Source organism: Furipterus horrens, unplaced genomic scaffold, assembly GCF_987537825.1.
Source record: "Furipterus horrens unplaced genomic scaffold, mFurHor1.1.pri manual_scaffold_15, whole genome shotgun sequence".
Classification (NCBI taxonomy): Eukaryota; Metazoa; Chordata; class Mammalia; order Chiroptera; family Furipteridae; genus Furipterus; species Furipterus horrens.
The window spans coordinates 10,265,165-10,291,853 of record NW_028327185.1 but is presented as its reverse complement, the minus strand read 5'-3'; the positions used below and the strand labels follow the sequence as shown (position 1 = coordinate 10,291,853).

The 26,689-nt window shown below is 39.5% G+C and overlaps 1 protein-coding gene across 5 annotated transcripts in view; it reads left to right on the top strand.

The window, feature by feature from the left end:
- ENAH (ENAH actin regulator) overlaps nt 1–26,689 on the top strand; it is a 95,416-nt gene that overhangs the window by 29,185 nt on the left and 39,542 nt on the right. For all 5 annotated transcript variants that reach the window (XM_090263190.1, XM_090263194.1, XM_090263192.1 and 2 more), the window contains 2 exons: nt 20,267–20,432; nt 22,919–23,096. In XM_090263190.1, coding sequence (XP_090119316.1) covers nt 20,267–20,432; nt 22,919–23,096 — 344 coding nt within the window. The remainder of the gene's footprint in view (nt 1–20,266; nt 20,433–22,918; nt 23,097–26,689) is intronic.

Genomic DNA, 26,689 nt, shown 5'->3' with positions numbered 1-26,689 from the left:
CGACTCGGGAGTGACACGGTATCTGTCTCCTCCCGTGTTGAATCGACATCTTGCGATGAAGCTACAGAGCCTGGGCAGGGTGATATGGAGGGTCTGCTGTTGCCCATGCAGCAGACCCCCCCCTCTCTTCGCAGCTGAAGGATCCAAGGGAAAGACGGAGTCAATACAGCTTGGCTTCAGGTGCGCCGCAGGAGTTGCCAGTGTTGACTACAACGTCAAACCGCCTTAGGGACTCCGGCTCCGGATTTTCTGTCGGGGTTTACTCCCTTAGCCTTTCCCCTGAAGAGGTATGCCGCAAGGCAGCGGAGGTTTTTTGGAGTCAGAGTTTTCCTTCTCTGATGTGCCCTGACTGGAAGATCGAACCAGCGACACTTAGCTCGCAGGCCGACGCTCAATCTGAGCCTCGAGAGACGATGGTGTAGCTTCTTAAGAGTCTATCTGCACCGCCGAGAATGGCTGTGCAGTCCGACTCGGGAGTGACACGGTATCTGTCTCCTCCCGTGTTGAATCGACATCTTGCGATGAAGCTACAGAGCCTGGGCAGGGTGATATGGAGGGTCTGCTGTTGCCCATGCACTGAGCCAAACCAGCCAGGGCATTTTGAGGGGTAACATGTACAATAGGTACAGAGAAGTGCCCATAAATGTTCAACTCGATTTTGACGAACTCAGAAGACCCTTGTAACCAGCATCCAGATGAAGCATCCAGCACCCAGCTCCCCTTATTGCCCTCTTACAGTCCCAGCCGCTCCCAGCAGGTCACCACTGTGTGCTTTGTAACAGCCTGGGTTAGTTGTGCCTGCTTTCGTACTCACAGAAATAGAATCATCGAGTATATAGCCTGTGTCTGGCTGCTTTAGCTTAACATATGGTTTGTGCCGTTCAGATCATTCATTTCATTTCATTGTGTGAAATACACTAGCTTTTAAAATCCACTCTGCTGTGGATGATCATTTGGACTGTTTTGTAGTTTTGGGATATTACAGTGTCACGAACATCCTAGTATTTGCTTTTTTCTTGCTCGTGCGTGCGGGCTGAATTCAGCTTTTGCAGTGGTTGTACTGGCTTTGGTTCTCATAGTTTTGCAGTGTTGTCTTCAGTGAAAACATTTCCTCTGCTGTGCTGGTTGACATTTTTCCTTTTAATTTTATTCTGTTTTGGACATAGAGAAGTTTTAAGAGTTTTCCCTTTTAAGTTTAGAAAGTGATTGCTGTATCGAGAGTTTTGAGATCTGAAAATTTCCAAAAATGAGAATATTTTGTGACCTGGGGACTGACATTGTTTTGTTTTGTTATCAGATTTTTGAGTGTCCCCAGTATTTCTATAATGATTATAAAAATCACAAATTTATTTTTAACTTCACAGTGGTTTAACATCCTTATCATACATCATACACTTACTGATTTCCTTACGTGAATCCTACAGACACGTAGTCTGAATTAGTGGATGTCTGCATTTCAAAAACTAATGCCCTTAAATGCTGTTTGTCACTGAACTTTCCCCACTCTGGTATCTTGTTTTTAACTTATATTTCTGTGGATAGTGAGCTTCAGCATTTTTTCATAACTTTATCTGTCTTCTCCAAATGATTTTTTGGTTTGTTCATTTTTATATTGGGCGTTTGTGTTCTTCCTAGCTTTAAAGATCTCTTTTCCATTCCTTCTAGATTTGTCTTGCTTAAAAGTTGAAAACTCTGTTTTGTTTTCCCATTTGGTAATGAAACTAAAGAGACTAGAACCTTTCATTTCCAGGATGAAGAAATTGAAACCAAAAAGACCAAGTACACACACACTCGGTAGGTAGTTAAGAGAACGATTCTGGGCTCAGGTTGCTCAGGTCTGAACCCTGGTTTTATGGCTGAGTGCCTTTGCGACCTTAGGCAGGGTCTTTAACTTCTCAGTTTCCTTGTCTGCAAAATATAACAACAGTACCTGTTTCATGGTTATTGCAAGAATTCAGTTAGACAGTGGTCCTAAAGCTCCTATCCAATGATACCACGAAGTAAGTACCACAGAAGGTTAGCCGTCAGTGATGATAAGGTACTTACTTAATAATAGCTGTGGGGGTAGAATCCTTGATGCAGTGCCTTTTTTTTTTTCTTTTTTCTTTTCATTCTTAATCCTCCCACTAGAAGCCTCCTCAGCATGTGATAGGAAGGAAGTGTTCATTTAAAACAGTATTTACTATTTTTCATTTCAAGATAGAGTATAGATTTCCAGCTAATTGTAGTTAGTCTTAAAATGATTTCTTGAATGCCTCTATTTAGTTGCTTTCTTGTGTAATTTTGTGATAGTAGTTTTAAAACAGTACAGGATATAACACACCATATTTAAGAGGGATTCCTATCGTAAATCACCCTTAGTTTTCGCCAACTGATTCATGCTCATGACAGTGCTCAAGTTTTGCGTGTACCTGGTCACGCTACAAAGCGTGCGCACCCTCCGCGTGTCTTGATTGTTGGAAGAGTTAAAGCAGGCAGGGCACACAACTGTTTGATCTAAACGCACTTTACCTGTTAGATCTTGCTTGGCTAAATACTAAGAAAAATTGGTGACCCTCCCCTCCCCTCTCTTCCTTTTCCCTCCCTCCCCTCCCTCCCTCCCGCCTCCCTCCCTCCCTTCCTTCATCCATCCCTCTCTCTCTCTCTCTCTCTCTCTCTCTCTCTCTCTCTCTCTCGCTCTTCAATACAATTTAAAAGCTAAGATCTTGTATCCAGTTATTTTTAAGTTAGATTATAATACACCCACTACTTGTTTAGCTATCATTAATAGTACTTTTTCTGGGTATAGCAGGACAGTTTAAAAGGCAGGGGCAGCACTTTGTTTTCCATGTTTTAAGCTTTGTCATGTTCTTACTGTCTTTTACAAATAATGTTATGCTGTTTACAAGTTGTGTTTGTTTGAGATTGTAACTTGATATTTCCTATTTGCATTTCAGAATTTCAGAGCTTACCTGATTGTTCTTAGTTCATGTTTTTGGAGTTGTTTTTCTGTTGTGAGATTATCTTTCATAAGCCCCGTGAGAAATTAATACTGTATGCTGCCCTCATCCCTGTTGGGTATAAACTGTTTAACCCTTCACGGCCCCAGTGGAGCATCTCGTTGGTGTTGACTGAAGTGAGTGTGCAGTAGTCTGGTGATCTTACTCTTAGACCTTCCTTATACAGTTGGAGGTATGCTTATTTTCAGATCTTGGCTTTTTATTTTTTTATTTTTTACCATTTACAAATATTAGCTGCTTTTATTGGGAATAAAAATGAGGATTTGTACTGTTTGGTCTTTTAAATACTATTATTAATATATTCCAGTGCTTCATGAACATAATTTTAAAATATTGATATTTATCTCTAGCGGCTAAGTCACTCAGTTTGGACTCCTTTAATAGTCATTTAGTGCATATTTCTCCACTTATTTATTTACCCCCTTTTAGATTAAGTCCTTATTTTCCCCGTTAGCTTCATTTGTCCAACTTCACTGACCAAAAATGGTAAAAGCGCCTGGAATACCCCTAAGAGATTGTTTTTTTCCAAAAGGAAAGAGACAAGGAATTCTGCTTTTTATACCTGCTACTAAAAAAGACCTGTTTTTAAGCTTCTGAGTTTATTTAGTAGAATAACAGTGTTGTTATTTTAACCGAGTGTATTATTACTAGAGATATTTTGACATAGATACAAGTTTTTGCTAATTTGAAGATTCTGACAGGAATAAACCGTACATACAAAAAGTTTTACATTGTTTTGTAGTCGAATAAGGTAGACCCCTTAAAACTGTGAAACTTCCCCCTCCGTTTTGCTTTGAAAATAAATGTGAGTCATGCCTGTAATGAATGTCTCTGTACATTCTGAGGCCGTGGAAGAATAAACATAGCAATTCCTTTCCTTTTTGAAACTGAAGCTCAAAACTAGTGTTAAATTTAAAGATTCATAGAACTGCAATTTTGGAGAAAGAAATGCAAGGTTATATTTGAAGCTATACTTTCCCCAATTTTCTCTAATTTACAGTATTAATATTATAATTAAAAATACTTTTATAGATGCTGCAAATTACCATATCTTAAATAACTTCAGGGGTTAAGTAGTAATAAACTAGCTTTTCAGCATGTGTCTTGAACAGTACTAAAGAACTATACGTGTAGTTAAAAGAAGTTTTACCTATACATATAGTTTAGGTTTCAAAAAGTTCCACATGTAATTTTAAATGTTGGGTAAATTATTTAGTTATTTTTAACTCGGGGAAAATGACTTACATGGTGGAGTCCTCATTTTGAATAATCAGGTGCCATTGGTATATGTCCTGCGTGTAGGAATGGTGCCCAGTACCTGACTGGAGAGCACTTACAGTCTTTTTTCAAGCATGTTGGTGAAAGGAGGGGAGAGATGAGAATGGGGTGTCATTAGGTCTTGTGTCCCAGACCTCTCACCCGAATGGCAGAAGCTGTGCAACTAACAGCTGAGGGCACGGGTTGAACTTCTTTAGCATTTTTATATCACTGGTCAGATGTTAGGTTTTAATTTTCATTTGACTACCTGGTGAAAGAGCAGAGTCTTAAGGTGGCAGTTGTGTGTGAGGAATAACCTATCCAAGAACAAGAGAAACAATACTTTTTAACCCTCTGCTGCTGCCCAAGGTACATCTCCCCCAACTGATTACGATGCTTTTATTTAGTGGCTTTTGAAATGAAATGGCTAGTCTCTAAGACCACATTTTCAACTGTGTGCCTAGATCAAATAAGTCAGAATTTCTGGAAACTTTTACAACTGATTCAGAGCAATATATGTAAGCTAAACCACTCTTTTCAGGCTTAATAAGTGAAGAAAAATATTCATAGTCTTTTTGTTGTGTTATTTAAGTGCTGTTTGGTGAATATAAATAAACTTTCTGTAAAAGTACTTTTTAAAGGCAGTTACCACCCAACTCCCTGCCTTAATCTGAAGCTGCCTAGCTTCACCTTGGCTGTCTAGTGTTGTACTCTGACTTAGGTAGTAGTTTCAGGAAGCCTGTTATTTTAGAGATCAGGAAGCTGAAGACGAAAGAGGGCTGAACTCAACTTTAGTCCCTCAGACTCTTTGCTGATCCAGTGCCAGGTTTTACTTACAAAGGGATCAGTCACGGGGTTTGCCTGGTAGGGCTTAGCCTAAGTGCAATATGTGTCCCTATTGTGATTGTCATTATACAGGGAGAAAGTATCTGAAAATTGGGTTTTTCATTGGGGAGTTTTGTGGTAGACACAGCTGTCTGTCTCACTAGCAGCGGGACTTCTGGGACAGTGTATTAAAAGACAGCACGAGCCTTTTGCAACTAACTGGCTTATGAGGTCAGCCAAGGAAAGACAAAATAAGCCGCTTCAGAAAAATCCCGATTAAAATTGTGGGAGGGCATAGAACTATGTCAAGATATTGAGAAAACTGGTTTCTAAATTTTTAGCCAAAAAGAGTGTCCTCTTTAGCAGCAGGGAAATAAAAATAATAAAAATACTTGAAGTGCAGTTGCAGGTCTTACATATCTCGAAAAGAAGAGGACACTTACAAAATTAAAATGCAGCCCATAAGCATTTTTATTGTTGTGAATTGCAGTACTCACCATTTTGAATATTGCCTTCTGCTTAAATTGCTCCTTTACTATGAATTGAGTTGAATATATTTTGTTCAGTTGTGTTCCTCCTGTTAGATAAAATTCACCTAATGTTTTGACCTTTATATTTTTAGATATACTATAAAAATTACCGCAGCTGTTGCTTGGCGATGTATGTGCATTACTTTGAGAAACGGGATCATGATTTAGGTCTTGTGCCAGCTGATAGTCAGCTGCTACACAAATAAAAGATTAACACTGAGGATATGGGTATAAACATCGTACTTTAGAATGTCCCGAGTGGTCCTGCCGTGTTTTGGGTACCTCTTTGTCATGACAAAGTACATGTCATGATTAGGAGACCGGCTTAGGTTTTCTGTTGGAAAGCAGGGAGTATTTTCTCTTCATTTTGTTAGAAATTAGAGTGTGAACGACTTATTCATGCCAAGATACATTTCATTAAATCAGCTCTGGTTTTGAACTTCATCTGATTAAAATTAATTGACTAGTAGAAATATTTAGTTTGAATCTTTGTGGCCTGATCAATTTGGTAGTTTTAAGATTGAATTGTTTCCAAGCTTCAATTAAATAGATCTGACACTATACGTGTTGAGGTTTTTATATGCCTATTTTCCCTCAACCATATCGAATCAGTACATACATAGTTTCTAGCCTTCACTGATTATGCTTTTAGGAAAGCTTTCTGTAAAGTATTTTGTACATTTAGCAAAGATATCTATAGAGTAAGAGGAATTTCCCTATTGACTTGCAGTACAACACTGCATACTATTTCTGTGGGAAGTGACCTCTTAAAAAAAAAAAAGATTAAATAGTGGTTGTCCACATTTTGTGCTGGGCCTTGCCATTCATTTGCTCATTTGACATTCAGGTGTTAACACTGTAGGTAGAGGTGATACAGTTCTCTCCGCTAGGATGTGCACTGTCCGCTAGACAAATTGTCATACCACAGTAAGAACCGCACTGGGGTAGGAGCCTACCAGGAGTCCTGTGGTGCTTGCAGGCCTTCATGGGGGTGGTGTGGGAAGACGCCAGTTCGAAAAGACGGCTCAGAGGAGGGCTGTGGGTTACTGACAGCAGAAACAATTAAGACAGTGAGGCAAAGGAGGCTTTCTCCGTGAACGTCCAGAAACAGCATGATTAAACGGGTGGAGAGAAGACAGACCGTTGGCCCAGTGGGAACGACCAGATGACGTAGATTATAATGAGGTAATGTCATTAAGCAGTCCCAGAAACGGGTAGTGGTGCACTGCTTGACGATGTCCTCACTCACATTAGAAACATTAAAATGATTGCATGTGTTTATCACTTTTTACAACCATTAATGAACACCTACCCTTGAACTTCGAATCTAGCAAATGGGCCAGAGAAGCAATGTAATACTTCTGCATTTCTAGCCTCACCTGAACTTTTATTGAGTGCACACTCATTCCAGCTTCTTCAGGTAGATTGAAAAGAGAATTTTTACAGCTGATAGCATGTAAGAATAGTAGGTGTCCTCTTAAGGGCCATTCGTCTGGTTTCTTCCAGGCAAATAGTCTTTTCTGCAAGCCACCATTGATTTGCTAATAACTCCACTTTGTTGATAATATTAGACAATCACAGCACTAAGGCCTTCTGTAGTCAAGCAGCTTTAAAAAAATGGAGTAACTACCATTATGCCTTCCCTGAACATTTTGTAGAAGTACAGGACAAGGACTTCCAAAATCTCTTGGATGTCGTGAAGTTTGTATTCGGCTGAGAACGAATGATAAAAGCGGGCTGCTGTTTTTCAGATTACGGCCAGTAGTTCTCTTTGATTGCGCTGTGCTACAATTACCTTCTCAACACACTGCCCACGTGTGTGGACAAAACATCACATGCTCGTGATTCCTAGGTCCCTCTTAGCTTTCGTCACGTTTATTCCCTTGTCTGTGACAATCGCGTGATGGCCAACTTTCCAGCTCTGTACACGTATCTCCACCTCCCAGTGCCTGTCTGAAGCTTTGGTGTTCACTTTGAAATTCAGGCTTCCTCTTGGAGCACTTCACTCTCTGGTACCTGCTCTCTCACAGCACTGGAGCCCCTGTTGACCCCATCAGAGACATACTGTGGTGTGCTGTGTACAGAGACTATAAGGCAAACGTGGTGTATCTACCTGGAGCATCAATGTTCTTGAGCCATTTTGGGGGAGGCCACGGAATGAATTGCAAAATACACATTAAATTTTAATAATGAAACATGTAACTTCCAGGAAGTCTGTTTGTTGTGGGCTCTTCGGGGTTCCTGAGCTTCTTTTTAGGGTATGTGCACTCAGGGTCTGTGTGCCATCTTCTAAAATCTTCAAATACTTTTCCTGGAATTTCTGTGTTATGGTAGTCACCATAGTCTGGTCCTCAGAACTTAAAGTATGCAGACCTTGTTTGATGTAGCTGATTTGTGCCGAGGGGGATCTGGTATGTCACATTCAGGGGCTGAATTCCTTGCCTGGTTGGAAGAACTATATATGGAAAAAGAGGAGAGAAGTATGCTTGCCCAGCTGTAGGGGACGGACTGGTTTTCAGGACAGAATTTCACAACTTATAAAGTAGTTTTGAGCAAGAGTTGGCAGCTGTTGAATGTTGACTGCAGTTGCCAAACTATAAATATGTGGTCTGAAGCCATGAATGTCCAAGAAATACTCTTGGAAAATTAAGGGTTTTGTTAAGATAATAGGAAAACCAGGCTTTCCTCAAGCGATTATTTTAAAGCATGAGAAGCATCAGTTTGCAATAAACTTAGTTTGACTAAGTGTCCAATGTACCTGAATATCCGTATTCATATATACCTTACTTTAAGTTGACTTTTAATTCAAATATTAAAAATGAACAAATTTAGCAAATATTAAGTCGCATGCAGTAGCAGTTAAATTGAAACAAGAAGTTAGAAGCTGGAGATGTGCTGAGCGACAGCCATTTGCAGCAGGATACTTGGGTCATTTCAAGGCCGCTATGAATTCCCAGTTCCTTAAATAACCACTGTAGCCTGTAACAGCCACCAGGTAAAACGAGGACGCAGGGACAAGGGGAAATGAAGGAAGCCCCATGGGGCATGCAGGTGACAGGAAGATGGTCAAGCTCGTCCTCCCACATCGGGCTGGCAGAGCGGGAAGTTCTGATGCTTGTATTGATCAAAGGATGGTTCCACGCACGCCACACGGCTCTGCAGGTTTGTTTGTCAACACACCAGAGGTTAAGGGTGCATGGTAGTTGTTTGGTAGTATCGCGCTCACGTGTGATTCCGGAACCCCGTTTATTTGCTTTCCTCATTGACCGAAATGCTGTTGCCAGTACTAGTGATGGTTAACATTGAGTGCCAAATGCTTTTAAGTGCTTTATGTACGTGGTTCTATTCTATGAGGTAGGTACTATTATTATTCCCCTCAGGAGTGAGGAAACTGAGGCTTAAGGAGGCTGAATAGCAATTGCGTAAGGCCTCATGAATATGTATGAAAACGAGAGAGTTGGGATTTAAATACACTCAAATCTGACTCCAGTATTCGGTACCCTTCCCCTGGGATGGGAAAGAGGGAGGGAGGAGCAGGTAGGGCTTCAGAGGTAAACAGATTTGTGAAATTTAGGTAGGAATTTAGACACCTGTCTGTGTTGGTTTGGGGCTTAGGAGACCAGAATGGGCTGTAAAGAATTTTCTGGCACTTTTTAACAGGTATTAGTTGCAAACTGTTAGTTGGGTCCTGATGTAAAGCCGTGGCGGCGGCAGTGGGCGGGTCTGGGTTATTTTCATCTACACATTGTTTCTCAACCCATTCAGTTGAAAGTTTTTGGAGTTCTGATTGGAGTGAATATGGAGAAATAAAACATGCCAGTCTTTTGTCTTTCCTTTTTATTAATGAAGCTGCGAAAATGTACTCATTTACATAATTTTTGTCGTGGGCATAAGGTCTGTGAATAATTAGCTCCTTTGTAGAGAAGGCTGTACAGGAATGAATACTTGGTGAATTTACCTCTCCACCCCACCCCCAACAGCTGACTATGAAAAATTTAAAACGTACAGAACAGTTATCTGTTCAGTGAAAATCTGCATACTCACCATCTTGATTCCACATTAACATTTACCATAATTGCTTTATCACATAGCTGTCTAACCATATATAATTTACTTATTTTGATGCATTTCAAAAAAATAAAGTTAGAGTCATCAGCGCACTATTTCCTAACTAGGGCTCAGTATACCATTTTTATTCCTTTTGAGGTAAAATATGTACAGTGACATGCCCAGACCATTGCGTGGCTTTTGCCAGATGCACACACCTGCGTAACCTAAAACGTCTTTCCAGATACAGAACATTCCAGGGCGATGGCAAAGTCCCCTGAAGCCCCTTTCCGTGTCATCTTCACTTTCAGCCTCTCCCTCACAGACAAAAAGCCGTTCTGATTTATTTCCACCGTCCATTGGGATTTCCTGTTTCCGAACTTCACCTAGGCATCCTAAAATACATACTCCTGTGATGCTTCCTCACGGCATAATGTTTTTGCTATTCATCTGTGTTCTTGTATGTATCAGTTGTTTGTCTTGATCAGTAATATACCATTGTATGAACGATTGTTTATGTAGTCTACTGATGGGTACCTGGGCTGCTTCCACACTGTGGCACTACTGAGCATTGGAATGAAAGGGTCAGAGGGTATATTTAGTTCTGTAAAAAGCAGTATCTTTCCAAGCCGTTGAACCATTTTAGGCACTCCCACCAACAGTGTGTGGGAATTACCTGTCGCCCCAGATCATAGCCATTCTGGTGGGTATGTAGCAGCATCTCATTGTGATTTTTAATTTGTATTTCCCTGATGATTAATATTGAATAGCACTGTTACATGGCTTTACCAGCTGTTTATGTATCATGTTTTGTGATGTCTGTTGAAATTATTTGCCCAATGTTTTATTGGTTGCCTGTCTTTTATTTATTTAGTTGCAGGAGTTTTAGAAATACATCCTGGATGTATGTTGGATTTATGTTTTGCAAATATTTTTTCTCATCTCTGTCTTGCCTGTACATTCCTTTTCTCCTGGCTTTCCTTCCTTTCTGTAACAGCTTTCTTGAGATGTAATTCATATACCATACATATGCATTTTCTTAAAGGTGTTTTTTAATGGAAGAAAATTTCAACTTGTCCATTTTTTTCTTCTATAATTATTGCCGAAACCTTTGCCTACCCTGAGCTCATCAAGTTATTCTTGTATGTTTCCTTCTAAAAGTTTTACAAGTCTAGCTTTTATGTTTAAGCATGATATGTCTTAATCTTGTATATGGTGTAAGGTATGGGTTGAGTCATGTTTATCTTTGTGCATATTTAATTGTTCCAGTACCATTTATTGAAAAGACTATCTTTTCTGTACTAATAAGCCTTTGTATCTTTGTAAAAATCAGTTGTCCATATATGTATCATTTTATTTCTGGACTGTTGTTTCATTGGTATATTTGTCTCCACTTACTATCTGTAAAATTGGGGATATTAGTAAGTATCCACCAAATAAGGTTGTTGAATAAATAAATGAATTAGTAAAGACAAAGCACAAAGTGTATGGCACTTGGTTTTCATATTAGTATTTGTTTTTATTATTAATATTATTACCATTATAGCACAGGCTCCATAATTAATTACTTACGTCACTTAATTGTCTGGGTTTTAGTTCTTTCATAATGTGAAGAGATTTGAATTCTTCATGACTATAACTAACTGGGGATATGTCAGTCTATACTAATACTAGAGGTAGTAACTCATTAATACATTTTTCTCATTGACTATGACTTTTGTGCGTTCAGTTAAGTAATACTTTGAAGCATAGGCTCCGAAAATATTTATGTATGGATACTTGTAGAGTGTAGTCTCCTGAAACAGTTGATTTTAATTTTAAAAAAAAGTGTTTATTTTATTTTTGTTAGCCTTCTGTATCCCAGGAAAGGCAGGGGGGCTTGGATTTATCTCTGCTCCTCAGCAGCAGGCCCTCTCCGGTGTGTGCCCAGCCAGAGTAGCACAGTTGAGGCAGGTCCTCATCCAAGATATTTTCAGTCTTACTAGTTTCTTAATATCTCTTTTTATTTCCTGCCCAATATGATTTCATTTCTTTTGTCTCCACAAACTCATACATCTCCCACTAGTTGTCTTTTCTCTCTTGTGGTTCTAAGTATATTGAAATTGTGCCTTTTCATTTTCTTTATTATTTCTCTCTCCAGGTTTATTGTTGGCAGAGGCAGTTCTTTTTTTTTTTTTTTTTTTTTGGCCATGTTTATTCAAGGAAGAAGTATTCATAATTAAAGCCAAATAGTACCACAAAGATTTATTAAAAAAAAAAAAAAAGATTCCTCTCAATTATTCCTAAACACATGACTGCATGTAGTAAGCTCCTACTTTAGGGTCCTTTTCCCACTTATTAGCCTAGCAATTTAAGAGGTTTTTTTCATTCTCTAGGATAACCCAGCAGATTTGTTTTCTGAGACATGCTATCTGCCTTAAGATGTATTGATTATTATCTAAGGTTACTGAGGATCAGTATTCTGCTAGAGGGCATTGGTACCTTGCACATGAATATAGGTGTTATGGGATAAAGAGCTTAGTAGTGACATTGCTCTTTGTACCTTTTTTGTTTTTAACCTTTCGTATTTCTTAGAAACATGAATGATACGGAACCGTGTGGTCCTGATGGGAAATTTTGCCTCTGCTTCTTCAGAGCTGCTGCCTCCCAGATGGTTTTCTTGCCTTGCAGAAAAGACATTATTTGTGCCTGCTCTTGGTCAGGGGCGCTCATAGTGTTTTCCTGTATCCTGCAGTCAGGGAGCCATGACAACACCCGGTTGTTCCTAGCAAGCAGCTCCCCCCCCATTCTTAGCAAGTTTTCCTTTTTGATGGAATATGAAAGGAGAAAACTATTTAGTATTTCATAAATGTACACTGGAGAAGAAGCCCAGTATCTAATGTGATCTGTGCTGATTATGATGGTTGGTTAATTGAACTAGTTAAAAGTTTGGTGTCCTTAAAAATGACATATACCTTTAAATATTTTAGCCTACTTTATAATATTACCTGCCAGTTCCGTATCCTTCTTCTGTAAAGTTTTTATGTTAGCCTGGTAATGAGAATCCCACACTATTTTTTAAAAATATTTTAAAAAATTTATTTTTAGAGAGGGGGAAGGGAGGGAGAAAGAGAGGGAGAGAAACATCCAATGTATGGCTGCCTCTCATGTGCCCCCAATTGGGGACCTGACCTGCACCCCAGGCATGTGTCCTCACTGGGAATCGAACCGGCAACCCTTTGGATCGCAGACTCCACACTATTTTTATTTTCTAAACTATGCCCATCTTTTATCTCCGAAGATTCAGCTTTGGTTTCTTTCAGGTGGAGAGAGAACTTAGACATATGCAAAGCGTTCTGAATATGGCATTCTGCTCTAGATTACCCCCTTTTATATACAGTATTCCCTTACCACGGGTATTATGTTCTAGACGCCTCTGCGAAGTAGGAACCTTACATTTATTCTACACTTTTAAACCTATGTAACTTTAACAACATACGTATACAGTACCGCAAAATCCCACGATATAACGAAAAATCCGCGATAAATAATTAAATATAATATTTTTAAAAATCCCTCGATACAGTGAGGCCGTGATAAGTGAACCATGATATAGAGAGGGACTACTGTATCTGTAAAATGCTAGGGGACATCCATAACTTCCCTCCTGTCTTTGGTTGTCTCCTCTCTGTTTACTAGCAAGTCGGCACGCTTCCCTGTCCTGTGTGTCTAGTCAGGCTCCAGGGTCCCCTTACGTGCATCTTGTACTGGTCTCCCTGCTTCCATTCTTGATTTCTGCGCCATCTTCCTGAATCCCTTCTCTGTCTACGTAGTAGCTTGAGCCATCTTTTAAAAATGTAAGTCATGTTCTGCTTAAAGCCCTTGAGGGGCTTCCCAGTGTGTTTGGAGTGAAGTGCCCACTCCTTCCTGTGGCTCAGACATTATCCCTCAGAGGGCCATCCTTGTGAAAAGATTAACAGATGCTGTGAGAGCTCAGGAGGGTGCAGTGGATTCTGGCTCTGGGGACCCCAGAAGCACTCCACAGAGATGGAATTTGATCCAGGTCTCGCTTGATAAGCAGGATTTCGTTAGATGAAATTCTGTACTGAACAAGCATTTAAATATTGTCTGCTATGTGCTAGGCACTGTCATGGTCGTGCTTTCTTTGACAAGTAGTGATTAATGAGTGGCGTCTTCGAAAGAAAGTTGCTATTGGCAAAGACTTGGCTTTGTTGTAATCTTAATAAAGAGTCAAGCCATCCTTCATTTGCTTAAATACCAGGAAGCTTTTCATTCGCTAGTACCTGTGAGGACAGGGTTTGGCAGCCATCTCTGCCGTCATATACAACTGTTGGGAAAGTTTGACTATGTTCAGGAATGGATTACTTGACAGAGCCACAGAATGGTAATGTAGTATCATGGTTTTTATACTTAAAAAGAAAATCGGCTATCTCTAGCCTTCTAATGCCACATTTTATTTTCAAATACAAAAGTTAACATCCGAAAGAAAAACGGTATCAATTATATATACCAACTGCCTTGGGTCACAAAGTGAAATTGATGTTTACAACCAGTTTAGTGCCTGATCTCCCCAAAACTATAACTGAGTAGTTTACTGATTTAATCTTTTGCAGTTCCTCTGCTGACTCAGGATGTTGAAGGCTTTGATCAGTGTTCATTTTGAGGCTTGTTATAACGCAGAGAAAACGGTCATGTAAGACGTATAAAATTAGTGGGTTTTTTTTTGCTGTGCTTGTTTAGATCTTCACTCTTTTCCTTTTTGACTTCAGTAGCTATGGTTGTTAAATCTTGCCTTCCTTCCTTGTTACTGTCCCTGAAAAACCGCACAGATGTGTACAGTTTCAGAAACTCATTTGTTGACTTTTTCAGCTAAAAATCCTCCAAGAGAAGGCTGGACATTCCTGTCGGTAGAACTTCCGAGCCCTCTCTCCCACTGCTCTCTTGCCTGTGTACACACAGCTGTGTAGGCAGTTCTGTTGCGGCCTGGGCCAGGCACACTTTAAAGCAGGCCCTTGTAAGTGTTTCACTGCACGAAAGAGAAATGGAAAAAAAAAGACAATATGAGGAGAATTGTATACAAAGCTAGTTATGGCATTTATAGTATATGACAGTACGTTGTCTTCCTTGTGGGATGTTTAAGTTCCAGCATATCCTCATTTTATTAAGTCATGGTGATCCCGCCCATACCCCCAGTCTCCTACCTGGCAAGTAGGCCACAATAGTGTCAGCCTTCTGCATGGATTCATCCGGTTTGTCCTTGAACTTCATGAGTCCGAAATCCAAAACAGGGTAGCCACTGGCTTGTTTGTGCACACCTTGTAATGGGAGTTGGTGTATTGAGTGGTTTTCTTATCATGTCACAACCAATTATGTCTTTGACACCATCTGGGTGTCCATCAGTTGAATTCACTTGTGACACTGGAGTTAGCACAGATGCCACAGGCTAAGGGCTCAATCCCACAAGACTGTCCCCACTTCAGACGCCGGCTGCCAATGGAGTACTTCACTTATGTCCTGCTGACTACAAACTCAGGGGTTCCACGGGTCCCCCTTCAGGTTTGAGAATTCACTAGATTGACTCCCTGAACTTAGGAAAGTACTTTACTTACTGTTACTAATTTATTATAAAGGACGTAACTCAGCCACAGCCAAAGGGAAGAGGTGCGTAGGGCAAGGTGTGGCGTGGGCACAGTTTCCATGCCCATTGTGGGCATGCCGCCCACCCAGCGCCCCGCAGCGGGCTGCTTGGGTGTTTGTATGCAGGATTCTTGACATAGGCATGATTGGTGAACTCATTGGCCATTGGTGAGTGAACTCAATTTCTGGCCCTTCTACCCTCCCCAGAGGTGGGGGTGGGGTGGTACTGAAAATTTCAACCCTCTAATCATGGCTTAGTATTTCTGGCCATGGGCCTCTGTCCTGAAACCTGGGGTCATCTCATTAGCACACCAAAAACTCTCTTCCTGCTCTAGAGATGCCAGGGCTTCTTTGAGGAGCTCTGTGCCAGGAACCGGGACAAAGACCGATATTTTTTATACCACAGGATGCCTGTCTCTAGTAAGAAAGGTCCTCAGACGTTGTGGAAAGGAATGGGAAGACTTGACTTGAATTTGTCACTCAGGACTCCCATGGGCGGTGCCATCTCTTCCTGGCTGGCCCTTGATGTGGCTTCTCTGAGTGCCTGGTGTCTTCTAGGACTGCCGACTTATTTGGGCTTAACCTCTTCCTTCTCAGCTTGCCACATGCTTTCCCAACAGCACTGCAGCTCTTACCCACGCCTTAGTTTTTCTTCTCTCTAACCTTCGCTCTTCCTCGTGCTCCTTGGCTTTGTTCAGAGTTAGATTTGTATTCTTTTTTTTTTTTTTTTTAAATTTTTTTATTTTGGTTTTTCAATTACAGTTGTCCCCTTTTCCCCTGTATTCTTTTTTAAAATTATATTTTATTGATTATGCTATTACAGTCATCCTGATTTTTTCCCCCTTTGCCCCCTCAGTTAAGCCCCCACCATGTTCATGTCCATGGGTCATGCGTATGAGTTCTTTGGCTACTCCATTACCCATTCTGGACTTTACATTCCTATGGCTGTTCTGTAACTACCTATTTGTGCTTCTTAATCCCCTCATCTCTTCACCCATCCCCCCCACCCCCTCCTGACAGTCATCAAAACGCTCTCCATATCCATGATTCTGTCTTGTTCTTCTTGTTTGCTTAGTTTGATTTTTAGATTCAATTGTTGACAAATATGTGTTTATTGCCATTTTATTGTTGATAGTTTTGAACTTCTTTTTCTTAAATAACTCCCTTTTAACATTTCATGTAATAATGGTTTGGTGATGATGAACTCCTTTGGTTTTTTTCTTCTCTGGGAAGCTCTTTATCTGTCCTTTGATCCTAAATGGTATCTTTGTTGGGCAGAGTAATCTTGGCTGTAGTTTACTGCTTTTCATAACTTTGAATATTTCTTGCCAATCCTTTCTAGTCTGTAAAGTTTCTTTTGAGAAATCAGCTGACAGTCTTATGGGAACTTCCCTGTAGGTAACTAACTGCGTTTCTCTTGCCGCTTTTAACATTCTCTCTTTATCTTTAACCTTTGGCGTTTTAATCATGATGTGTCTTGGAGTGGGACTCTGCATCCATCTTGTTTGGGACTCTCTGTGCTTCCTGGACTTTCATGTCTGTTTCCTTCACCAAAGTAGAGATGTTTTCTTTTCATTTTTTTTTCAAATAGATTTCCAGTTTCTTGCTCTTTCTCTTCTCTTTCTGGTACCCCTATGATACGAATGTTGGAATGCTTGAAGTTGTCCCACAGGCTCCTTACATTGTCCTAGTTTTTTGCTTTCTTTTTTCTTCTTCTTGTTCTGTTTGGTTGTTTTTGCTTCTTTATGTTCCAAATCATTGATATGATTCTTGGTTTCATCCATGTGACTGTTGTTTCCCTGTAAATTGTTCTTTGTTTCAATTAGTGAATCCTTTGTTTCTGACTGGATCTGTTTTATGCTGTTGAGGTCCTCACTAAGTTCCTTGAGCATCCTTATAACCAGTGTTTTGAACTCTGCCACTTAGCAAGAGGTACGGGGGCTAGGGGCTTACTGAGGCCCACTGTTGCTTCTTTGATAGGATTTAGGAAGCTGTGAATTGTGAGCCAAGACCAGCCGTTCATATCTAAAGTCATGGTGCACAGTTTGGGTGGGCCCGTAAATCAGGTGGGATGGAGTCTCAGGGATCTCCAGGGTGGGGCAAACAGTGTTGGCCAGGCTGATGGAGTCTCAGGTATGGCACCAGCCAGGTGGCTCTGTGGCTGTGTGCAGGGAGGGCTCAGTGAAGGCTCATTGGCCTCTGCCCGCCTGTCTGTCTGGGAGAAAGCTGTCCCCCAGTGCTCACCTTGATGCCAGACACTTCAGTTCCTCCCTGTGTGCCACCGGTGCCTTTCAAGCTGCCACCCCCGTGCTGGAGCTCAGAGGGAGCGAGGCTGAGTAAGTCCTTCCGTGGGTTCTTTAAGGGGAACTGCCTGGGACTTGAAGTGGGGAACTGCTTGGGAGTCCAGAAATTACTACCACCGACTTGATCCCTGCTGGTTTTTGCAGCCAGAAGTTAAGGGAACTTATCTTCCTGTCACTGGAGCCCTGGGCTGGGGGGCTGGTGTGGGTCTGTGACTCCTCACTCCTGAGATAGCCCTCCCGAATTTTTACGCATCACACGTGGGTGTTGGAGAAGCCCATTTCATGTCTGTGCTCCTCCTACCATTCTGGATGAATGTAGCTTCTTTAATTCTGTAGTTGTCAGACTTCCATTCCACTCGACTTCTGATGGTTTTCAATGATGGTGGTTCTATATTTTAGTGGTCATTTTGATGTGGTTGTGTGAGGAGGCGAGCCCTGTTTACCTGTGCCGCCATCTTGACGGGAGGTCACATTTGTATTCTTAATATCCAGTTTGAACATTTCTTTTCATCTTCATTAGAAAACAAATCTACTACTATTTTTGCATTTTTGGCCTTCGTTGACTACAGTACTTTGATACGTTCCCTTGCAGATGTCTTTGTTTCAGTGGTTATAGCTTTCCCAGGGAAGTTGAAGTGACCAGACATTTGATTGTTGACTAGAGGTTTGTATGATAAGCACCATTTAGAAACTGTCGATTAAATTAACTGTGTGCTTCAATCTTTGGAATGTCTCCAGGTACCGACTGTAGAGCAGTGGGGGAAGAAGAAGTGGAAGAAGAAATTGGGACAATATATCTGACTGCCCTGGTTTTGGATTTTTTGTATATTTTTTGAAAACTTTTTTTGTCCTTTTTTGAGGCATGGAATGACCTAATTTACAAAATTGGGGTTTTCTGTTCCCTAGCTTGTGTGATCCCGTTGGGACCTCCTTGAAGAAACATTATTTCTTGAACCATGGGAATCATATTGTATGTCCAAAAATAATAATTTTTGAAAGCTAGAAAATGCTGTTCTTCTTTTAATTTACAGATTTGCTCATTGAATTGCGACTTACAGTTAGTTAGTAGCAAATTTGTATCCTGGATTGTGTGCTGGAAGAGGCACTTTGCTTACCTTATCTCGTGTCCTCTTCTGTAGGGTTTTGTGAACGTTGTCACTTCAGTGTTTCTCTTGCGAGTGACAAAGAGATGTCAACTGTTGTGCCGACAAACGCTTTTTAATTGGGCTTTACAAAATAATCGAAGCTACAGTCATTGGCTTGTCTTTATTCCCAGAACTATTTTACCAAAAAGTTTCAGTGCAGCATAAAAATTTAGACTGTCACTGGGTTGATTTCAGTGTTTGTGCTGCACAAATATTATACACGTGTTTATAAAATTTCTCTAATGGAACATGAGGAACAAGTACCACCCCACTGCTCGGAAGCAGTGTTACCTCTCAGTGCTGTGACCTCTTATGTCTCCAATGGCCGTCTTAGGTCAGGTCACTCGGGAAGTCGAATAAAATGCGTACATGCAGTGTTGAGAGACGGGGCAGAAGTGTGGGTACGGGAAGAGGTTGTGGAAGTGACTCTCTGAGGGCGTTGGGGAAGAGCCCCCATGAGTTACTGTGTAAGGTCTTTGAGGCTAGCGTAGGTTGGAATGAGCAAAGCTTTCATTAAATATGCGGTTGGAGAGCTGCGTTGGAGCGTCTGCCTTAACTGGGGCTTAAACATCAGATAAGTCTCCTATGTGGGGAGTGAATTAATTGGGTTAATAGCATTAGAGTTAATGTACCTGTTTTCTTCTGTTACTTACCTTTCGTATTTAATTTTTTAAAAGTAAAATACGCTATGAAATAAAGTAAAATTCAAATGTCTTTTTTCGCCGATGGCGGAGAATTTTTGAATGATGAAGTTAGTGCTTAATATGAAATTAAGGTGAGCTCGCATTTTCTTTGTTCACGATTCTCAGCCTCACTTGGTAACAAATAATTGAGATGAAGCTGAGATTTAAAGACATTATATTGGACTTGTTCTTTTTAAAAAACATTTACCTGTGAAGGTTAGCATTAAAATTTAGAGGGCTCCTTAAAAGCATCTCATTTTACTTTTTCATTTTTAAATGAAGAAATTTGAAACATAGGATGTTATCTTGCCCAAGGGGAATCGAGGACTGAGTCACATTGCCATCCATCGACTGCTAGTGACCACTCCATATCTTAAGGGGCAGATAAGCTTGTCAGAATTTGCTGTATAGATCTTGAAGCAAGCCTGATGATGAAGATGATTTTCAGTAAAGAGGGATTCACAAACAGGTCACCGATGCTATAAACATAACACACGATTAAACAAACGATGATTCACCTGTACCCGTACTTGTATTCAGTTTAATGAGTGTGTTAGATATGCAGATTCAGAAGAAAACATGTTTGTGTGTGTGTTGCTTGTGTGTTCATGGATCCCGATCTCCTCCTCATGGTCCTTCATTACACTTTATTTTTTAATCCATTGAACCGTTCCCATGAGGCAGGAAGCTTCTGTCTTGTCCACTGTTGTTTCTCGTACCCGCTGAAGCACTGATTGTGACTGACTGCTAGGTTGGCTATCTCTGTCACTGACTTATATGGCTATGTGGGCAACTTAGCATATTTTAAATATGTCAACTTTGCTTTCTTTTTTTAAACAGTGAACAGAGTATCTGTCAGGCAAGAGCTGCTGTGATGGTTTATGATGATGCCAATAAGAAGTGGGTGCCAGCTGGTGGCTCAACTGGGTTCAGCAGAGTTCATATCTATCACCACACAGGCAACAACACCTTCAGAGTGGTGGGCAGGAAGATTCAGGACCATCAGGTAAGGTTCTGTTAAATTCTTAAAGTCATCTTGTATTACGAAAGGACTTGGTGTATTCAGTAAAAGGCAGTAGAGGTTTAAAACTGTAATCAAAATAGTCTTTAGATAGTACTGAAGAACAATTCTAAAACTGTCTAAATGTTGGCAAAAAAGAAAATGAATATTTAAAAATATTTAGAAAGATGTCTCTATAAGTAAGGCAATTTCTCAATGAAACACTGAAATTTGTATTCATAAGAGAAGTAAACTATCCTATGACTTCCAGCTTTTGACAAATGGAGTGTTTTTAAAATGTATGGAAATTTGAAAACACTTCTAAGTGATTCATGACACTAGGATGAAATCATTATGAAGATTGGAAAGTGTTTAGGAAGTAAGACAGTACTTCGACTGAGTGACAAATTATTATATATAGAAACCTGTGGGCCGTCTCAGCTGCCCTTCGATGGACAGATCTTAATGACATAAAATGAGCTTCAGAAGGAAGCAGGAGGAAATACTAAAAATAAATAGAAAGTATTAACACAGAAGCTGCCCTACTGAAGAGTAAGTTGTTATGATCTGAAAGAAAGAACCACAGTCGTGAACCCAGCTTTGGACCTGTGTTTATTAGAGGCATGTGCCACTTTTGAAAGAGGAGACTGAGAAACGAAGCAGATTTTGGAGAGAGTCATGGAACTAGTAGAGCGGAATGGAAAGTCAGGCCGTGCTAATGAGGGAGGGTTGGTCATTGCCTAGCCTGTGATTTGGGGCCTAGAAATCCCACTCTTGGAGGCCAGCCTCATTTATTTCAGTTGCTTTTGAATTAAGATGATTTAAGACTGATAATTTTCCTAGCTGTTTGTCAGAAGCAAATAGGAATTCTCACTGGCAAAAAATATCACATCATCATAGGTCTCAAAATGTCCTCAGGTTTGGCCATACACAGTGTCTGGCACTCAATCCGAATACCTAGGCATACGGGGAAAAAAGAGGAATAGCAATAGAACAGATCCACTGGGAATCTAGTTAATGGAACGATCAGAAAGTGACTTTAAAATAACTCTGCTTAATTTATTTAAGGAGATATACGGCAAGATTGAGAATTTCGGCTGAGAGCTGGATACTTGAAAAAAAGAACCATGTGGGAATTTAAGAATTAAAAAATGAAGTAACTGCTATTAACAATTCAGAGATGAGTTTTATAACAATTTAGAAACAGCTAAAAAGAATTAGTAAACTGGAACATATGTATGTCAGAAAAAAATATTCACACTGAAGCTAAGATATTTTGACAGAAAAATGTAATATAAAAAGAGCTTAAGAGACATAGGGAATAGAGTAAAAAAGTGTACTGTGTGTATAATTAGCGTCCCAGAGGAGAGGGGAGAGTGGGGCAGAATAATAATTAAAAAGATAATGAACAAAGATTTTCAAAAGTGATGAAAATATCAGTTTAGAAATTCTATAAACCTTGAGTGGGAAAAATACAAAGAAAACCCTGCATAAATTTATTGTGTTAAAACCACTGTAAACTAAATACCGAGGTAAAACTTTTGAGCAATCATTGAAAATAAGACGACTCTGAAGTAGAACAAGCAGGTGTCATCTGATGTCTTAATAGAAACAGCCAGAGCTAGGTGGCAATGGACTTTAGAGGGATGCCAGAGAATGAACAACCACTTAAATTTCCATACCTTAAAAGATGAAGGTGAAATTCAGATATTTTCTGACAGCCAAAAATGGAGAGAATTTATCACCAGATCTGCGTTGGAAGAAATTTGTCCAGATTAAAAATGGGCCCAGCAGAAGCTTGAAGAGGATAGAAGGAATAAAAAGCAAGAGACAGTATCCACATTGATTGTCGGTGTCATTAAGTGTATAAAACTAAAGATAGTGCTTTATGGGGTTTAAAATACACATAGAAGAATGACATCCTATTTCTTGATCAGGAGTTTGGCTACATGGGAATGTTCACTGAGATACATGCCTATAATTAAAAAAAAGTTTTTTAAAAAACAATTCTTACAAGAGGATATGTTTATTGATTTTAGAGGGCAGGGCAGGGGAGGGGAAGAAAGAGGAACGGCCATTTGAGAGAGAAACTTCGATTGGTTGCTTCCTGCGTGTGCCCTGACCAGGGATTGAACCTGCAGCCTTGGTATGTGCCCTGACCAGGAATGGAACCCGCGGCCTTTTGATATATGGGATGGTGCTCCACCCAGCTGAGCCACCTGGCCAGGGTACATGCTTAAGTTTTATACACTTTGTGATTTTATCATACTTTCATAGACATGTTAAAACATATTTATGAAGGATATAGATTTTCCATCAGACTGTTATTTCTGTGGACTGATTTTACCCCGGACAATTGTTTTAACCACTTTTTTGCCAAGGTGTGCCTGGAATAGGTTTGAATGAATGACTATCTGTTCAGTCAGGGTTTGTTGACTTTGTTGGTTTTGTTAGTTATTAGCTTGACTTTACAAAGAATTATTGTCTTTCAGGTGGTGATAAATTGTGCCATTCCTAAAGGGTTGAAGTACAATCAAGCTACACAGACCTTCCACCAATGGCGAGATGCTAGACAGGTGTATGGTCTCAACTTTGGCAGCAAAGAGGATGCCAATGTCTTTGCAAGTGCCATGATGCACGCGTTAGAAGTGCTGAATTCACAGGAGACAGGTAAGGTGCCTGTGGCTGACTTGTGCTCTTGAACTGAAGTGCCATGTATGAGCTAAAAAAATCTTTTCTGACCAGCTGTTAAGTCGTTTATGTATTTAAAGTGATTCTTGAATATCTCTTATTCTCTAGAGAAATGTGAGCTTTTATTTGTTGATGTAAACATGTAGTGCATCCGGAGAGTCGTATGAGATTGGTTCATTAATAACTTTTAAACACTCTCATTGGAAGCCATTTAGTTCTGTTCTTCCTGCTCTAGAACCCCAACTTTTGTTGCAAGGATATGAGGCCCAGAGAATATGCAGTGGATGGAAGTTACGCACATTCGTCTTCATCTCAGATTTTGTGAGAAACACATGGTTTCTGAAACATGTTTTGTAAGCCACTACTGAGGCCTGAACCTCAAGTAGGAGTAGGTCTCCTTCATCCTAGGAGATAAAAATTTGATTCTAAATGTAATTTCAAGACTAAATTTAGGCATGCCCTCAGGTGGTATAAGCTGCGACTTCCGTCTCTCCGACATGCATGTTAGACAGCTATGTAGAAATAATTTCACTTAACCCAGAATTTAAGACGGTGTATATGTCAGAGATGAGCTCTATTTTTGTTTAAAAAACAAGAAATACACCAACATATTGTTATCTCTTTGGGGAGGTAGATTTTTGTAATCAGAAAATAAGTTTATATATAAAACAATGCAAATGTGATCATTCTTGACTTTGCCATGTATTTACTAGTGGTCCATATGATATAAACGTTTTATAAGCAAAATTTATATATTTCAAGAGAAAGGACTTAAATAGTCAGATTAAGACTTGATATTTTGTTGAAGGTATAGAACTTCAGAACCCATTACAGATACATTAAATTTTATTTATTCCTCCCTGTATTGTAAAAAGGTTAGAAACATCGCCATGTTTTAGTTTATTTCAAATGTGAATCAGAGCAAGAAGACGTTTTGGAATCTTGTTGGAAACTAAATATGATGCCTGAAGGTGGTTTGCATTAGATCTCCTTTAAGGAAATTAATATCTGTATAAATAATTTGCACATAGCTTTCATATCTTATCTCTTTTGAGAAAATAAACCACTGGAACTACTCCTGGTTTGTCAGTAAGTCCAGAAAATAGCATAGGAAAGTCTGCATGTGTCCAATCTTGTAAGTACATTGTCTGAGTCACTGTACTGACCTTATCAGCATTCTGTTGTAGGTATAGAATTGCTTTTATTTCACCATAGTTTTATTGTAGGAAAGAAACTGGAATTATGGTTCTTAATATCTTATTAAATGGGTCAACTACATATTAATTTAAGGATAATTAAAAGACCAAAGTTTAGACAGTGTATGTATGACGATCATATATCGCTTCCCCATGTTTGGAACAAACTAGAATTTTAATTTCTAAATCTTCAAAAGAGTATTTACTAATATTAGTAGCTAAAAGTTACTAATTTAAAGTTAAAATTATTGTTGTTATCTTGTCATCAATTTTTTTTAACCAAATGGAAAGCATTGCTTTTTATCAGTGTATAGTCATAGTTTGCTTTCAAAATGCAATGCTAATTCATGGTGTTTTGTTTTTCTGCTCTTGATCTTTTGAAATATTAATGAGTCCTAATGTGGAGAGACTCAATTATGGTCTCTAATTTCTAGATTATAGAAAGTTTGGCAAGTGAGAAAATGGCCATCACTGACCCAAGCATTTTGGAAAGGCAAAGAAGTTTAGTAGATCCTTCTTAGATGATTCGGAAACTTTATTCTCTTCTCTCTCACAACCTCAGCCTGTAATCCCGCAGGCCACGGACAGAGAGAAGGGGGAAGAAGTCGGTCCATCCTTGCCATCTGCTTGCATCACAGCTGAAGTCAATGGCAAAGAGGCTTTTGGGCCTAAAGCCTTTTCATCAGAGAAAACAAAGCATGTAAAGTGATTGGTGTTTTTCATAGTCCGATTTATTTAGGAAATGACTTTTCATAAATTACTGTAGCTTCACTAATTTCTGATTTTTTATGCTATTCATTGGTTTGGAAGTGGAGTCATGGGAAGAGGTAGATGCTAAGAAGCAGAAGTGTTCTTGGGGAAGGACTTAATTTTTTTCTGTAAATCTCCGCCGAAGTAGGATAGGCAGGTACCCTCTCCTGGGCTTATTCTGTAGGCCCTCTGCCATCCACCTAAACAAACATGCCCAATAATGTCACCTCTCATCTTGAACATGTCTTTCCATTTCACAGCTGCTTCTTTTGGGTTCACAGCCAATTTCTTGGTAAAACCACCCAGTGTTTTTTTTTGCCAAAACCAAGTTGAAAAAGGTTACCTTGTGTGTCCCCTCCCTAAATAAACAGCATACCCAATGAATCTCTGACCAGAAGCAAAAGAATTGTATTCATAAAGGTAAAGCAACTACAGACATTAGTCTTTCTTACTTAATGCTTTACCACTTTAAAAGACAATTTTCTCATAATCATGCTTCTGTTTACTATTTTCTTAGGTGTTAACATCAGTATTATCCGTTGAATATCAGTGAATCCTTAGTGATTTTCAGACTTTCTAAAGTCATGGACACCTTTGTTTAAACAGTGTTTTTTTCAGAAACACAATGCATAAACACACACACACACACACACACACACACACACACATGCACACATGCTTCTCTAATGAATGTGGGGACTCGGGAGCCCCACAGCTACTGAGGCACATACATGGTTCTCCAGGGCAGGATTTGAAAATTACTAACCTATATTTTTTTTACCAAAACCAATAATTGCACAATTCTCCCTTCCTGTCTCCCTTGCTCCGTAAGTCTTTTAAATTTTCAAACCAATGTTTTAAAATTGAGAAAAAATAGCTTTCTTTTGAGTTCCTCATGCTAACCCTGACAAGGTGCTCTGTCTGTGTTCAATATTTCCATTTCTTAGGGGAAAGGTGGGTGGCAAAACTGTTTTCCTTAATTTTGTTTTAACTTGGTATGCAATTATCTAATATACTGGAAAGCACAGAAGCTGTTAAATACAGTGAGTTATATTGGGAATTTAAAAAACACAAATCACGTGCTGTAACATTTTTGAGAAAGAGTTGAAATAGTGGTCTTCCTTTTTTCCCAAATACTACAGTTTATCTCTTTCCATTGCCTAACGGAGATGGACTGGATTTTAAACAAGTGCATTGAAAACGCATTCTTCAGACTGATAATTTTGGACTTCTGGATTATTTACCAAGTGCTTGTATAGCAATCTTGTAGAGAATAGTTAAAAGTCAGTCCTTGTGATGATTGTCGGAGGTGAATTTTGAGCAAGGTTTAAGTCATTTGAAAATAGAAAATAGTTTTTAAATGTATTTTTAAAAAGGAAAATCATATGCATAGGTAGTAAGATTGCTCTACTGCTGTGTTCTGCTCAACCAAGATTAAGTATGCCTTTGTGAGAGGAAAACCTTAATGTTTTGCCATTGGTAAAACCGCTTTTGCTAAATTTAAAAAAAATATCTATTGAAAATGAGAACATAGTCAAAGATACCCTGATATTTGAAATCTTCTTTAGGTTGTATAAATAAATATAAATATTGAGAGTCCATTCATTTTTTCCTTACTGATAATTT